The 13531-nt window shown below is 37.9% G+C and overlaps 2 protein-coding genes across 2 annotated transcripts in view; both read right to left on the bottom strand.

Annotated features, from left to right (window-relative positions):
• Nucleotides 1-13531, bottom strand: part of LOC308640687 (ras-related protein Rab-32-like) — a gene marked incomplete at its 3' end in the record, with an annotated part of 422333 nt that overhangs the window by 355613 nt on the left and 53189 nt on the right. The gene's annotated exons all lie outside the window — the stretch shown is intronic.
• Nucleotides 1-13531, bottom strand: part of LOC308640680 (androglobin-like) — a gene marked incomplete at both ends in the record, with an annotated part of 138925 nt that overhangs the window by 72778 nt on the left and 52616 nt on the right. The window contains 9 exon segments of the mRNA XM_081312475.1: nt 520-643; nt 645-664; nt 1263-1398; nt 4362-4529; nt 6711-6825; nt 8174-8315; nt 10651-10753; nt 12319-12382; nt 12850-13042. Of these exon segments, the coding sequence (XP_081168601.1) occupies nt 520-643; nt 645-664; nt 1263-1398; nt 4362-4529; nt 6711-6825; nt 8174-8315; nt 10651-10753; nt 12319-12382; nt 12850-13042 (1065 nt within the window).

Genomic DNA, 13531 nt, shown 5'->3' on the forward strand with positions numbered 1-13531 from the left:
AGTTTTGGCTCCTTACATGACTATTTTGACTATTGGCATTAAATGTTTCAAATAGAGATGTTTTTATAACAAACATAACAAATATTTTTCAAGATAACCAAAAAAATTTATTGAAGGTATTTTCCTATCAACATTCTGACAGAGATACCATGATAAAATAATTAAGTATAATTTCTACTCTTTTCTCTTAAGCTATAATATACACATTTTCACATAAAATTTAAATACTAAGTATATTTGATTTAATAAATATCAGAATACACTTAAAATGCATTTCATACATTCTCAAAGTGGTTACTCATATGGAGGCTTCTTTATTATTCATTCATGCATTCATTCATTCATTCATTCATTCATTTGAAATCCATTCTAGAAATGTAGAAATCTCTAACTGATGAGTGATACAGCTCGATGATAGTCACTGGTTAGGTATTGAGAGAAAGATTAGTTCCTTCTTTGAAAGAATTTGCAATGGATATGAAAACAAAATTGATCATTTTATACGTGTTCAAAAAATACCTGGTGTTCTGGCTTTCATAAGTAATCTAATGTAAGTCCCTCTCCACATGGATTGAATTTTAATTGCCGCTGCCATTTCCTCAGGAGAATACTCTTTGTCATTTGAGGATGATGGCAAAAAAAAAATTAGCATCTATCCATTCTGCTGGAAAAGAAAAACAAGCTCTGGACAGAAAAGCCATATTTAATCCCTTCCCCAAATTTCAATGCTTTTGCCTACTAAACCCTCTGACATGTCCAAGGCCACCATGCTGGATTTATCATTATATTGAATGCTGCCTGTTGTCTGTTTCAGAATGGGAACATTCTTGAGAAGGGAAACACGTGAACGAGGGATACCTCAGTGAACTATTAGAGATTGCTCTGTGCAAAGAGCCAGAGGTTTTCCTGAGAACTGAAAGGAAGCATAAAAATGGTGGGAATGAAGATTGCATACGGGAAGAGGGGGGAAGTAAAGACAATTGGTTTGGGGGATCTTCCTAGAGTTCCTTACATGATACCACCTAAGGAGTGGCTTTCATATCTTTTTAAGGTTAGGAGAAAATAAAATGGGGACATTCTGGAAGTAGGTGTGGCAGGGATTAGGAAGGATACTCAGCAGATCCTAGGAACTCCTTGACCTCTGTGACCATATCCACGTAGATCTGTTCAACCTACACCACAAAAACCTGAAGCGCATTCTTTACCAAGTACTTATCTCTATAGGGCTAGAGATTCTTTGGTCAAGTATTTAAAATTAATACCTAAAGAAACGTCCTCTAAGGAAGAATCAAGTAATTCCACATCCAAGACCATAGCACGGAATGCAAATTTAAAGTTTGAAAGAGGCTTTGCCATTTGAGCTTTTTTCATTAAACGCCATAAAGAAATATAAAAAACCTGAAAAAGATAAAATACATTTTTGAAACCAAGAAAATGCCATAACCTGGCCATAGAATCTTAATGATATGTAAAAAACATTTTTTAAATATATATACAATCTAACAGAAGACTCTTTTTTTGGCGGGGGTGGTATTTGGGATTGAACTCTGAGGTGTTTTATCACTGACCTCTGAGCTATACATCTCTAGCCTTTTGATTTTTTTTTTTTAAATTTTGAGACAGAGTCTCACTAAGTTGTTGAGGTTGGCCTCGAACCTACAATCCTCCTGTATCAGTTTCCCAAGTCACTGGGCTTGCTGGTGTGCATTACCACACCCAGGTAACAGAAGTCTCTTCCAAGCCTCACTCACCTAATAAAGATCAAATTATCATTTTCTTTTGTTCTAATTTAATAAAACTTAATTACTGCCATAAGTTTATGATAAATATCCAATCACAATACAGTGTTAAACTGGTTGAGAAGATATAGACTAAGATAAAAATATGATCCATGTACTTAAGCAAGTTCAACACCATATTTCATTGTTAAAAGATGCTAGAAAGACATCATTGTTTAATATGGTAAAAAACAAGAAAATATGTTGCTTAGAGTTTTTATCACTTTCTTATCATACAGGTGTATTATTTTATATTGAAAAAGTTCTTGCAGATATATTTAGTAAGGTTTTTCAGCATGTCACATGGGTATACAACTTTTAAAATATATAACAGAGATGTTTTGCTACCAGAACCACCCCCCTTTTTGTAAGGGATGCATGCATGAGGATCCTTTATATATTAAATCAGGGCTAGCCATGATAGGCCCAGGCACAAAGTCATGGGGAGGAGAGATGCTGACTACCCATGGCCCTACTGCACAGTCTCTCTCTCCTCTAGGTGGTCATCTAACCTGTCAGTAACAGCAACTGACTATCCTTGACATGGTGCTTGATATTGTGACATCCTCTGAGAAGTCCAGCCAGTCACTTGGTGGCAAGTGAGTTACCATGTATTTCCAACAAGGTGGTCATAGATTCATCTTTCCTAGAATTGACAGCTACCATAGGAATAAGTATCACTGTCCTGAAAGTTGTAGAAGATATGATTTATAAACATGCAATCCAGTCTAACATACTCTTGGACCAACAAACAGGCTATCCAGTGAGGATATTTAACCTTTGAGAATAGTCTTGTACCCAGTGGTCCTAAAATTTGCTATAGATAGAATTGAATTCCTGGTAATTGGAATGGCACATGAAAGGCTAAGTAAGAAATCATCTTGGAATGAGAGTGTCCATCTATTGAGCTAAGACCAATATGTAGTGATTTTGGGATCTTGGCAAGCATTTCTTGTAATTATTCCTTGTAATTGTGCCCTAGGTAAATGATTCTCACCTAGGAGTGACTTGCTCCCAGGTAAGGTTGCTGGGTAAAATATACTACACTGTAGAGGCAAATGCACATTTAAAATAAGGGCCCCACTCATTTTCTTGGGGTATTTACTTTAGAAAGCATGATTCTAAGCTCTTTCTTTCTTTTTAAAAGGTAAATAAGCCTCTTCCAGCTTTGAATTGCAGAAATGTCTTTCTTAAGGACCTGGGAACCAGCTCTTTGAAATGTTGTCATCAAGGAAGATAACACCCTTACCTTCCAGTTTCTTTGGGAGGGTAGGAGTCTGACTTCGGTGGGTACTATGCTTAAGTTACAAAACTGCCCCTTGTCCGAAATGTGGGGAACAATCATTTTTCTTTTGCAAAAAGACAGTTAACTAACACAAATGGACACCCCTGATGCTTAGGGAATTTAGGATGAACTATGTGTGACAAATGGGGCCATTAGGTCTTTTTACTTGAGACCTCCCTGTTGTTTGCCTCTAGAGTATGTATGGGGGACTGCACCTACTTGACTACAGAAAAAGATGAGCTTTTTTGTCTTTGCAATCTCTTAGCTGATTGCCTGTGATGTTTATCATATCCTGTTTTCTTCAATAGAAAATGTGTTTTCTGTCTTGGTAAAAAGGTCTTCTAGGTTGGAGAGAAGATTTTGTTTTCAATTGTTTCTTCAATAATACCCCATATCTACTTGTATTTGAATAACAAATAACATGAATATTTTTTAGAAATATTTTTCGTTATAAGCCTGTACTAAATATGGTGCATACTGTTTGTTTACATTACATTCAAATTTAACTGCATGTTCTCTATTTTTTGTTTACATGACAATAGATTGTATTTTGTTATATGTGACAATAGAATGTATTTTGACATATCATACATACATGGAGTATAACTTCCCATTTTTATGATCATTTTCTGTCTGGAGACATTTTCTGTTGTCACAATTGGATGCTACTGGCGACTAGAGGGTAGATACTTGTGATGCTATTTCACATCTTTCAGTGCACAAGACAGCCCCATCACAAGAATTACTTAGCCTAACAAGTCAATAATGTCAAGGTTAAAAAATGCAGACATATGTCCACTTGACTGCTGCGCAGCTAGGGTGTACAGGTTCAAGTATGCTCTCAGTCTCCCTTGCCAAGAGGCCACCAGGAAGCCCCTGCGCTTTACTCCTCCTGGCTGTTTGTGAAGCCAGAATGCTACTTAGCCCTGGCAGAGACACAGGTTCTACTTGAAAGAAAGTTAAAGTCCCCAAGGGCAACCAGGTATGAATAGGGAAATAGTTGGTGGGCAAGGGTCTTAATCTCTCCACCCTTCTGAGAGACAACCTATGGTTTATAAGGATGATGGAGGCCCAGTAGTCCATTGCAGCAATAATCACGTTCTTTAACCAATTTCTTCCTCTTTCTCATTCTCTTCTTTTCACTCCCTCATTTCTTCTTTCTGAAATCTCTTCCCAAATAAATTACCTCCATCCAGAATATTTTCTCGGGTTCAGATTCTGGAGGTCACCTGAGATAATATATTGCATTTCAAATAGAAAGCCCCTCTTCAGGAACATTCCATCTGGGACAAGCTTACCCTGAAGTGCTGGACCATGAGCTCTTTGTCGTGGAGAGGCACAGGGTAATGAGCCGCTTGCAGATCCTTCAGAGCTGCAGATAATCTAACCTTGTCTCTGAAATTAGCAACCACATTTCCAACAGCTTTCATAATAAGCAGAGCCTGTTCTGTGAATCGGTAGCTCTCCTATAAAAATGAAGAATATATAGTAGCCAACCTTGAGTTTATTGAGGTGTAATTAAGTTTACAAAAATTTGATTTCTGGGGGGGAAACAAATTTTAACTATGTGGTTGACCCAGCAGCTATGTGTGGCGAACTTACTTGATCAAAGCCTTTTTACTAGATGCTGTAGTCTCAGTGGTACATACACAGGAGGGATACCTAGCTGACACTGGAGGTCAGGGAAGATTTCCACACAGTATTAACATCCAGACTTAGTTCAGAAGGATGGCAAGGAATTAGTTTGACAAAAACCAAGTGGGGTTTGAGGAGTGAGGGGCTCAGAAAATTGTTGGGAGAAAACCATAAAAACAAACAAAAAAACCGAGAGGGTGAGCTAGCTCGGGCTGTTGGCTATCAACTCTGAGGAAACAAGAAGAGCAAGAGGGAGACAGAGGTTTCAGAAAATAATTCATATTTTTAAAAATCTGAGAACTCCCTGAGGTGATGGAAGACTGTCTTGCATGGTGTGTGGTGGGTAGTAGTGGTTGCCTGGCAGGTACTTGGAGGTGCAGGAACAGAGCAAGGCCAGAGGAGAACCATGAAGTCAGCTTTACCTCTTCCCAGGGTGCATCACAGTGCCACCATTTGCATCTTGGTTGCCTGCAGAAATACTGTGGAATGGCTCAGCACGTGTTCCTGGACGGCACAGATGCCTCACTGGGGTGAGACACTGATGCTATCTTAGTGAATATACCTCCCCATTACCTCTTCCAAGTCCCAGTCTTAAAAAGGCTCATGGAAGCAGTGATTCCCCTTAAGGGGAACTTGTGGCCAAGACAATGTCTGGGTGAGTAGCAGCATTGAGAATGACGGACATTATTATCCAAAGTACATGTATGAAGACATGACTTGGTGTGAACGTAACTTTATATACAAACAGAGATGTGAAAAATTGTGCTCAATATATGTAATAAGAATTGTAATGCATTCCACTGTCATGTTTTTAAAAAATAAAATCAATTTTTTAAAAGTAAAATCTATGAAATTTAAAAAAAAGAGAGAGAGAGAGAATGACTACTCAGGACCCTGAGGAGCATGAGTCCCCCTACCCTGGGGTCAGTCTGTCCTTCTTTGTCTCTTCAGTAGGATCAAGAGCCATGAGTACTGGCTTGAGTCCTAATAATCTTTACAAGACACAGAAATGGTACCTCTAAGGAAACGAGCTCACACACCAAAACAATTAAGTCCCTAGGGAGTTAAATCACCTGCAGGAAGATGAAAAACTAGATAAAACAGATCATCTGAAGCCAAATTATTCTAAAATGATAAGAATTTGAAATAAACAGATAAATATAGTCAAGCAAATAAGGGGCACATGCATATATGATGGACTTGTTAATGTTCCTTCTGTACCTCAAAAAGACATGGTGTCCCTGACATGGCACAGTGGAGAGAGGAGAGAGGGTGAGTGAGGCAGGAAAGCTGCCCTTGAGCTTCACTGTTGCTAGCAGACTTGCTGGCTGGCATAGAGCCCCCCATCAGTACAAGGTTGTTCACTTGGAGTTGGATCTATTTTGTTTTGTTTTGGCTGTTAGGTAGGAGTTCTTAGAGGTGAGAAAGTACCAGGAATTATGCTGTGGGGAGGGCCATATTTTAGGCTTCCCCCAAATGCACATAGGCAGAGAAAAGATCTACAGCAAAGAGAAGACTTCAGAAGAGGTGCTGGCCCTGCTGGCCCTGTCAGAGCAGAGAAGCAAGAGAAATCAAGAAGAGACCAAGAAAAAGTGGCAACAGAAACTCCCATGAGCCCTTTGCCTTCTGAATCCCAGGGACATACCCATTTCTTAAGCCAAGGAAGGAATGAAAGGAGTTTTAAAAATTTAAACCATATCAAACAGGACTGTACTGATTGTTTATTCCAAAAAGGAACAATGACATTATGAGACCTCCCTGAGAAGTCAACAGATGTGAAAAGGGACTCAACAGAGAAGAGGTCAGGGCAGTCACTGGAGGAAAATTAAATTATTTTATTTATATCTCTACAGAATTTAGATTGTCCACTATACAAATTGCAGTTAGGCATTTCATAAAGAATATACCAAATAGTTTAAAAGGGCAAAAATTAAATGAAAAATGGAGATAGAATTTCCTTCAAAATCTTTGAAGATAAAACACACACAGAAGGCAGTTGCTAAGATATTTACCGGCTCAAAGTTGGGCAGCACCACATCTTCATCCCCAATGACGAAGGTCACCATGCTGCAGACATGTATGGAGTGTCCCACTGGGGAGTACACGGTGAAGAGCAGCATGTGTCTCCTAAAGGGAATGGGTTCTGTGAGGACCAGCTGCCTCCTCTGCTGTCATGTTTGCCTTTATTAGTTATTCGAGAACAACTTGAAACTCAAACTAGGACAAAGGTCTCTGAAGCGTTGAGTTTTACTATATATATATATATATATATATATATATATATATATATATATATATATATTTTACATAGATGGGACAAAGAACTTTGAATATTCACTCAAAAAAAAAAAACTCTTGAGGATCATGGACTATATATTTGACTAATTACATAGGACAAAAATAGTTATGCCAAATGACAAACTTGAACATGCTGGGGATACCTCCCACACATTCCACTCACATTCTGAAAGACTAGCTTTGATTTTTTCCTAACAACAACAAATTATGTGCCTATAGGGTTTTGTCAATTTTACAGTCTTTTTCTAAAAAAATGCATCATTTTATGTAAGTTAATAGCATATCAGCTACCAGCTGCAACATTACTGAGAACAGGGGTATTCATGTTGATGGACAGGGCTTGTGGGATGGGGAATGTGGCCACAAGAGAACTCTTACTAATTCTCTGTCCTTGGTTGTGTCAACGATTGAGTGTTTGAAGTAACTTGGAAGAATCTTTTCTCCTAGAGTTTTAGGGCAGAAGTGAGAAATACTGAAGTTTTAAAATTGATCATTTTCTGCAAATCCTAAATGCTTGCCATATATTAGTTTAGCATTTGATTTCATTATGTAGGCTTTGCCTTTTGCACCAGAGCCATTGGTTTATATTGATCACATAGAATTAGAATAATTGATCATGGGGGGAAAATTAGGTGAAAATATATCACATGCTCTGAATTTTATTTACCAAAATCAAGAAGCCATGCTCCTTATGTATTTTTTTTTTACAATGGAATGTGTGATACATTTAGCCACCTTTACCTTAATTAAAAATAACATCTAACAAAAAATAACCACAGGTGGAACTCCAGACTGGTAGGGAGAGATGCTCTTTCTCAACTATGTTTAAATGGAATTAAGGAACACACTAAGATTCATGAGAAAAAATGGATTTCTTTACTAATTAATATTAGAAATCTCTGGTTTAAATGAGTCTGAGTAGTTTTCTTAACCAAATGAGTTCCCAAAATTATTGGCAATGATGGATTTTCCAAAAGAGTGGCCTGTGTATGATTGCTCTCAATTTATTCATTCATGGAATTATTTCTCTCAAGGATCTGAAGGGTAGATGTGTGCATTTTGAAATTGCTTGGGGTATCAATATCCTGGAGTTAGTTTGTATTGTTCACTTCTTCATGAATCAGAGGTTTAAAGGGTTTTCTAAGATTCAAGGTGGGGAAACCAAGTCACTCCATACCCAACAGGCAAGCGCAACATTGCAGCCTTAGCGGCATACGTGTGGATCTTCAGAACAAGGCTGCGTGGCTTCAGAGACTTCCAAGAAATCGTCTCAGCCGTTAGGAGGCCTGGCTCTATGGGAAGGCTGTCCTTCATTAAGGGTATGGGAAAAGTGAAAATAAAATGAAATTTGGATGTAAATGTACAGTTGACCTTCACCACTATTGTTTTTGGGCCAGTAGCAATATAATAGTAATAACTCAGATATGAGAGATATTCTCAAAAATCTACTTCAAGTAAATAATTATTGGAAGGAACGCTTAGTTGGAACCCTGATCCTCCTCCCTATTCTGTCTGCTTCCTCATTATCATTGCCTCAGGTGGATAAGTACTGAGCAGGAATATTATGAAAAGATGATAGGCAGGTGTTTTATTGCATTAGATCATCATTTTATTATCTTTATGGCAGTAATTACGATACCTTCCAAGATACAATGGTAATAAAAGGAAATACCCAACATCTGGGGGCAGTAAGGGATTTCTCAAAGATAGTGTCAAAGAAAATCAAAGTAGCCTATTGTTCATCTAAATTTGATTGTCAGTGTTTGAGTTTATGTTGAGATTGAAAGTAATTAACAAACTTAGCAAGTTTTCTTCTTAACATGATAAAGAATATGAACTAGTTTTCACCAATGGCTAAAGACAAAATACTTTTTGCCCTATATCCAGAAAACACTCAAGGCTACAATATGACCTGGAATGTTCTAGGACATGGTGACCTAAGAGACATTGGTGAGTTAGACATATTATATCAGATTACTGAATTTTGGGAAGTTAATTATACAAATATTAACTGGTCATTTGCTGTTTGCTAGACCCTACTGGAATCACTGGCAACACCCTGGTGGAAAATAAAAGTCCTTGTCCTCAATGTTGGCAAGACAGTCAACAGTAAACATTCAGTGCATAGCTATTGAACACCTGCAGCCCTAGGTGCTAATGAGTTCAAGATAAATACTTTAACAAAACAGGATACAGAATTAAAGAATGATGCTTTTGTGTGTGCAATGTGCTGGCCTTGAAAGGAGTGGGTACAGCCCACCCACAGCAGGAAGGCAGCACACTGGAGTGCTGGGCATTGACTGTGGGAAGATAAGAGGCTCATTTTCTAAGCTTATGTCTAATTTCCTCCATCTCTTCATTAAAGTCAGGAGCATAGCCATCAGCTGAAAACGAATGAAGGTAAGAGTGTGGGTTGAAAATCTGAAAATAGAGATTTAAAGGGCTGAAATGTCATCAAGAAATGCTGGCAGAATTTATAGGTCTTGTGAAGATTTGAGCTCCTCAAAGTGAAGCGGGCTAGCCAGGGTTTTGTTTTTTGTTTCATCTTCTCAAATCATATTCAGTTACTCTGTTACAAGCACAGGATGGAAATTGAGTTAAATTTAACCAATATTGGGATTATTATCAGGAAAGCAAGATGAGAGAGGGTAAGAACAAGTGTGCTTAGGGTATGAGCAAAGCTATCATTATAGTGGGGGCCATAAAATTCACATTGGAGGTGGGAGAGAAAAGGACACAAGGAGATTGATAGACAGAGAAGTGGTAGAGTACATGAATAGAAACCCTGGCAGGTCAAGAACTGTAGAGCTGGGAGTTCTAGAGAATGAATTTGAGAGTCAGGGGGCAGTGGTCATAGAGTGGGTGCTTGAAAGGAACACAATTAAGATGACACACCAGTGGTAAAGATAGTCTACAGTCTAATCATGAGTGTAAGAGGTTGTATTGGTCTATTTGATGCTGCTATAATAAAATATTCAAGGCTGGGTACTTTATAAAGTAAAGAGGATTATTTATCTCACAGTCTGTAGGCCTAAGAACATGATGCTGGATAGAGAAACAATATGGAACCTGGCCATGTGCAGGGTTGGGGTGACAGGTGGACTCCATTCATAACAGCCCACTTTTATAAAAACTAATTCATTCCATGGGACTAATCCTTTCTGAGGGCAGCATCCCCAGTGACCTAGTCACTTCCCAATAGGTCCCACCTCTTGAAGGTTCCTCTACCCCAAATCACCACATTGGGGACCACATCTCTAGCACATGGACCTCTGGGGGATGGATGAACCACATGTGAACCATAGCAAAAGCCAACATGGAATGGAGGAAAGGATCCTTCAAATTTTCAGATAAAAGAAGAAAGGGTTCATGATTTTAATAGATGTTGAAAAAATAAAAAATAATGACAAGAAAAACAGGATGTGAACAGACAACTGTGACCAGGAGAGGAGCACATGTCAGGAGTGAGCAGTCCTCTGTGTCATGCAGAGAAAGCATCAGAGGAGGTGGCCTAGGTATTCCTGAATGACTTTTGAGAAATTCTAGGAAGAGAGGAAGCTCCTTCATCTATGCCTAAAATTATGATCAAGGGTTCTCTGACCAACTGCATGTGATCTGCACATTTGCACAATTGCTTCCCCAGAGCCCTCTTACCTCCAGAGTCCCCCCAGCGTACCAGTGCAGAAAAGCAAACCAGTAGCTCAATAGGTTTTAGACTATCCACAAACAGATAATAGGATACACGTTCATCTGAGAACTGCAAGAAATCAGATGTCAAGCATTGTACTTATTACCAGTCCATTCATGCCACTATTTTCTACTTCTATTGATAATATATAGTATAATGTCTGCTGTTTGAAAGAAACTTACTGCATTCTAAACATCATACTACTTTATGGGCTTAATAATATGAAAAAATCCTACTGGGTAAATGCTGGAGATAGTCTGCAGTGGTTGGGTCTATAGGGACTCAGGGAGACAGTCCACCATATGAAAGAGAAGCAAAACTTTTTACCGGGGTAAAGAAAAAGGATCTTCTTATTCGAGAAATGCAAGGGTAAGGAGCTAAGAGCACAGAGAATGAGTTGCTGATAGGTGGTGAGACCACAGAGTAACTTGGCAGAAAATGGAAATGTCTAATGGGGATGTGTATAGGTAGTATGCAGGGACATATGTGATTAAAATAAACAAAACCCCTCTTTTCCTTCTTTTCACAAAATATTCAGAAATGTACCCATTGCTTGCTAATGCCACCAACTGGGTTTTTAGTTTGGAGATGCAATACAGTACTGAGAAGATCCCTGGAAATGATGACATAAAAGCTACTTATGATCTCAGTGCCTATATGGCACTATATCCCTAATTATGGACAAAGATCCTAATCTTCCTTTCAGAGCAGGTAACCAGCTACAGAACACTTTTCAAAGAATGCTCAAAATGTTTTCCTCTGCCTGCTTACATTTTTTAATCTATTATGAGCAATTTAAAGTTCTTCTTATTTCCACTGCCTCTGCATACTGCTAATGGACTTGTGGGATTATCATCAGAAGCTGTATGCTTCTTGTGTCAGTACAATTTAGTCCCTGAGGATACATTTCATAGTATCCTCCAAATTCCACTCAAAGTAGTATTTGTTAAACAACTTATTAAACAATGCCTTAATGAGTTTGCATATAATTCCATGAAATTCTTGCAGTAGCAAACAAAAACAGTCTTTCTAAAGTTGGTAACATCAAGTGAGGGGCAGGAAGGGTGCAGAGAAGGAACCAGGCAGCTGGGATGGTCAGAAGGTCACACCTGGGTAAGCACAGAGCTGCAGAAAGCATGAGGTCCTGCTAGTGGACCTGATGTCATAGCCAGGGAAAGTCCAGGACACCTTTTCTGCTCTATAGGACTTCTAGACATTAGCTGAATGAAGAAAAGAAGGATGAAAGCAAAAAGTTGCTAGAAAGTAAAGAATATGGGAAAATATCCCCCCAAACCAGACATGGTAGGGACAATGTGCTTGTGGCTGAGCAATTACATACTCTTCACTAAATACCAATTAAAACCAAATACAAATTTATTTATGCATCTCTTTAATTTATTCCCAAATCACTTTTTTCTTTATGTGAATTTGTATCATAATACATCCCCAGATTTAACCACTACAACATGGCCACATGTGGATCACATTTAGGGACTTGAGCTTGTGGAGTCTTATTGTTTTGATAAGAGCTGAAAAGTTTAAAGATACTTGAGAAACTTGAATGTGTTTTTCCTAGTGAGATTCAACTAAAAACTTAGGGGTATAAAGTTAAAGGTAACAGATAATATATTTACCTTAAATTCTGACTTTTGAAAGTTAATGCAATAAGAACTTGGCTTGTGAAATACATATATATTCCTGAAGAAAAATATTTAAAACAGGTTATTTTCATCACATGAAAAGACATGTACCACATGTTCAGGTTCTTAGACTCAAAATCAAATAATCAGAGATAGAACGTTTAAAAATTATAGAAAGAAATATTGAATCAGTTTCCCTAAATGGACAAAAATGAGTCAGTGAAAAATTTATGTGTCTCTTAACAAACAAATCTTGAGGAGAAACTGAAACTGGCCTAGGATGGGTTTTGTTATTAATGTACTGTGTGGATAATCAAAACATCCATTTTTTCTTTCAAAACTGTTATTTGATAGGCCAACACCCAGCTAAATATGGCTTAACTCTTTAATGATAGCTAAGAATTAATAAACAATATAACTATTACATTAAGTACAAAAATAAATCCTAATGTATATTGGTATAATAATGCAGCTAAGGAGTTATCCAACAGAGTAGGGTCTGATGATTCCCATCTGAATACTTACTGAAAGCATACACAGAAGTCTTCAAAATCTAACCATATTTCTTTAGAAACACCATTATTTATTGCTACAAGTTCTTCCTGTGATTTTTCCTGTATTTCTGTTATCTGGCTGACGGCATCCTTTTCCAAACCAGTACCATCAATTTGATGGATGTCATTCAATCCAAGGTCTATTTGTTCATCTGTCCATTTTTATTTGGGGAGGGGAGACATTTAATGAGATAATCATTTACATAAAGACCTCAAGTTTATGGAGACACATCTCATACATGTAGGTGAATTTGAACCTAAATTCTATGCAGATTAGCATGTTCAGAAATTTTCAATCATTGATAAATTTGTGAACACATTCTTCAAAAATTGTGATGTTGCAACATCAGTTAGCTTATGTACTTAAAATATATTCACATAAGTGAAGAAGGCTCAGAAAACAGAAAGGAAAGTGAAAACTTGACAGATCTGTTGCCACAAAAGCATTTCAGTAAGCCATTTAAGAGTTCCCAGTAGCCCATGATTTTGTGTCTCCTTGGGTATTGGTAAAGCATTGTCATACAGCTCCTGTAGAATTCTTAAACCAACATTTTGTGTATCTACATGCCACATGACATCTTTCTGGATCTGCATCCTATTTGAGTCATGGTTCAGCAGCTGAAGATGACACATGATGTCAGCACTTTGACCAT

The sequence above is a fragment of the Spermophilus citellus genome (assembly GCF_964194105.1).
Source record: "Spermophilus citellus genome assembly, contig: SCAFFOLD_102, whole genome shotgun sequence".
NCBI lineage: Eukaryota > Metazoa > Chordata > Mammalia > Rodentia > Sciuridae > Spermophilus > Spermophilus citellus.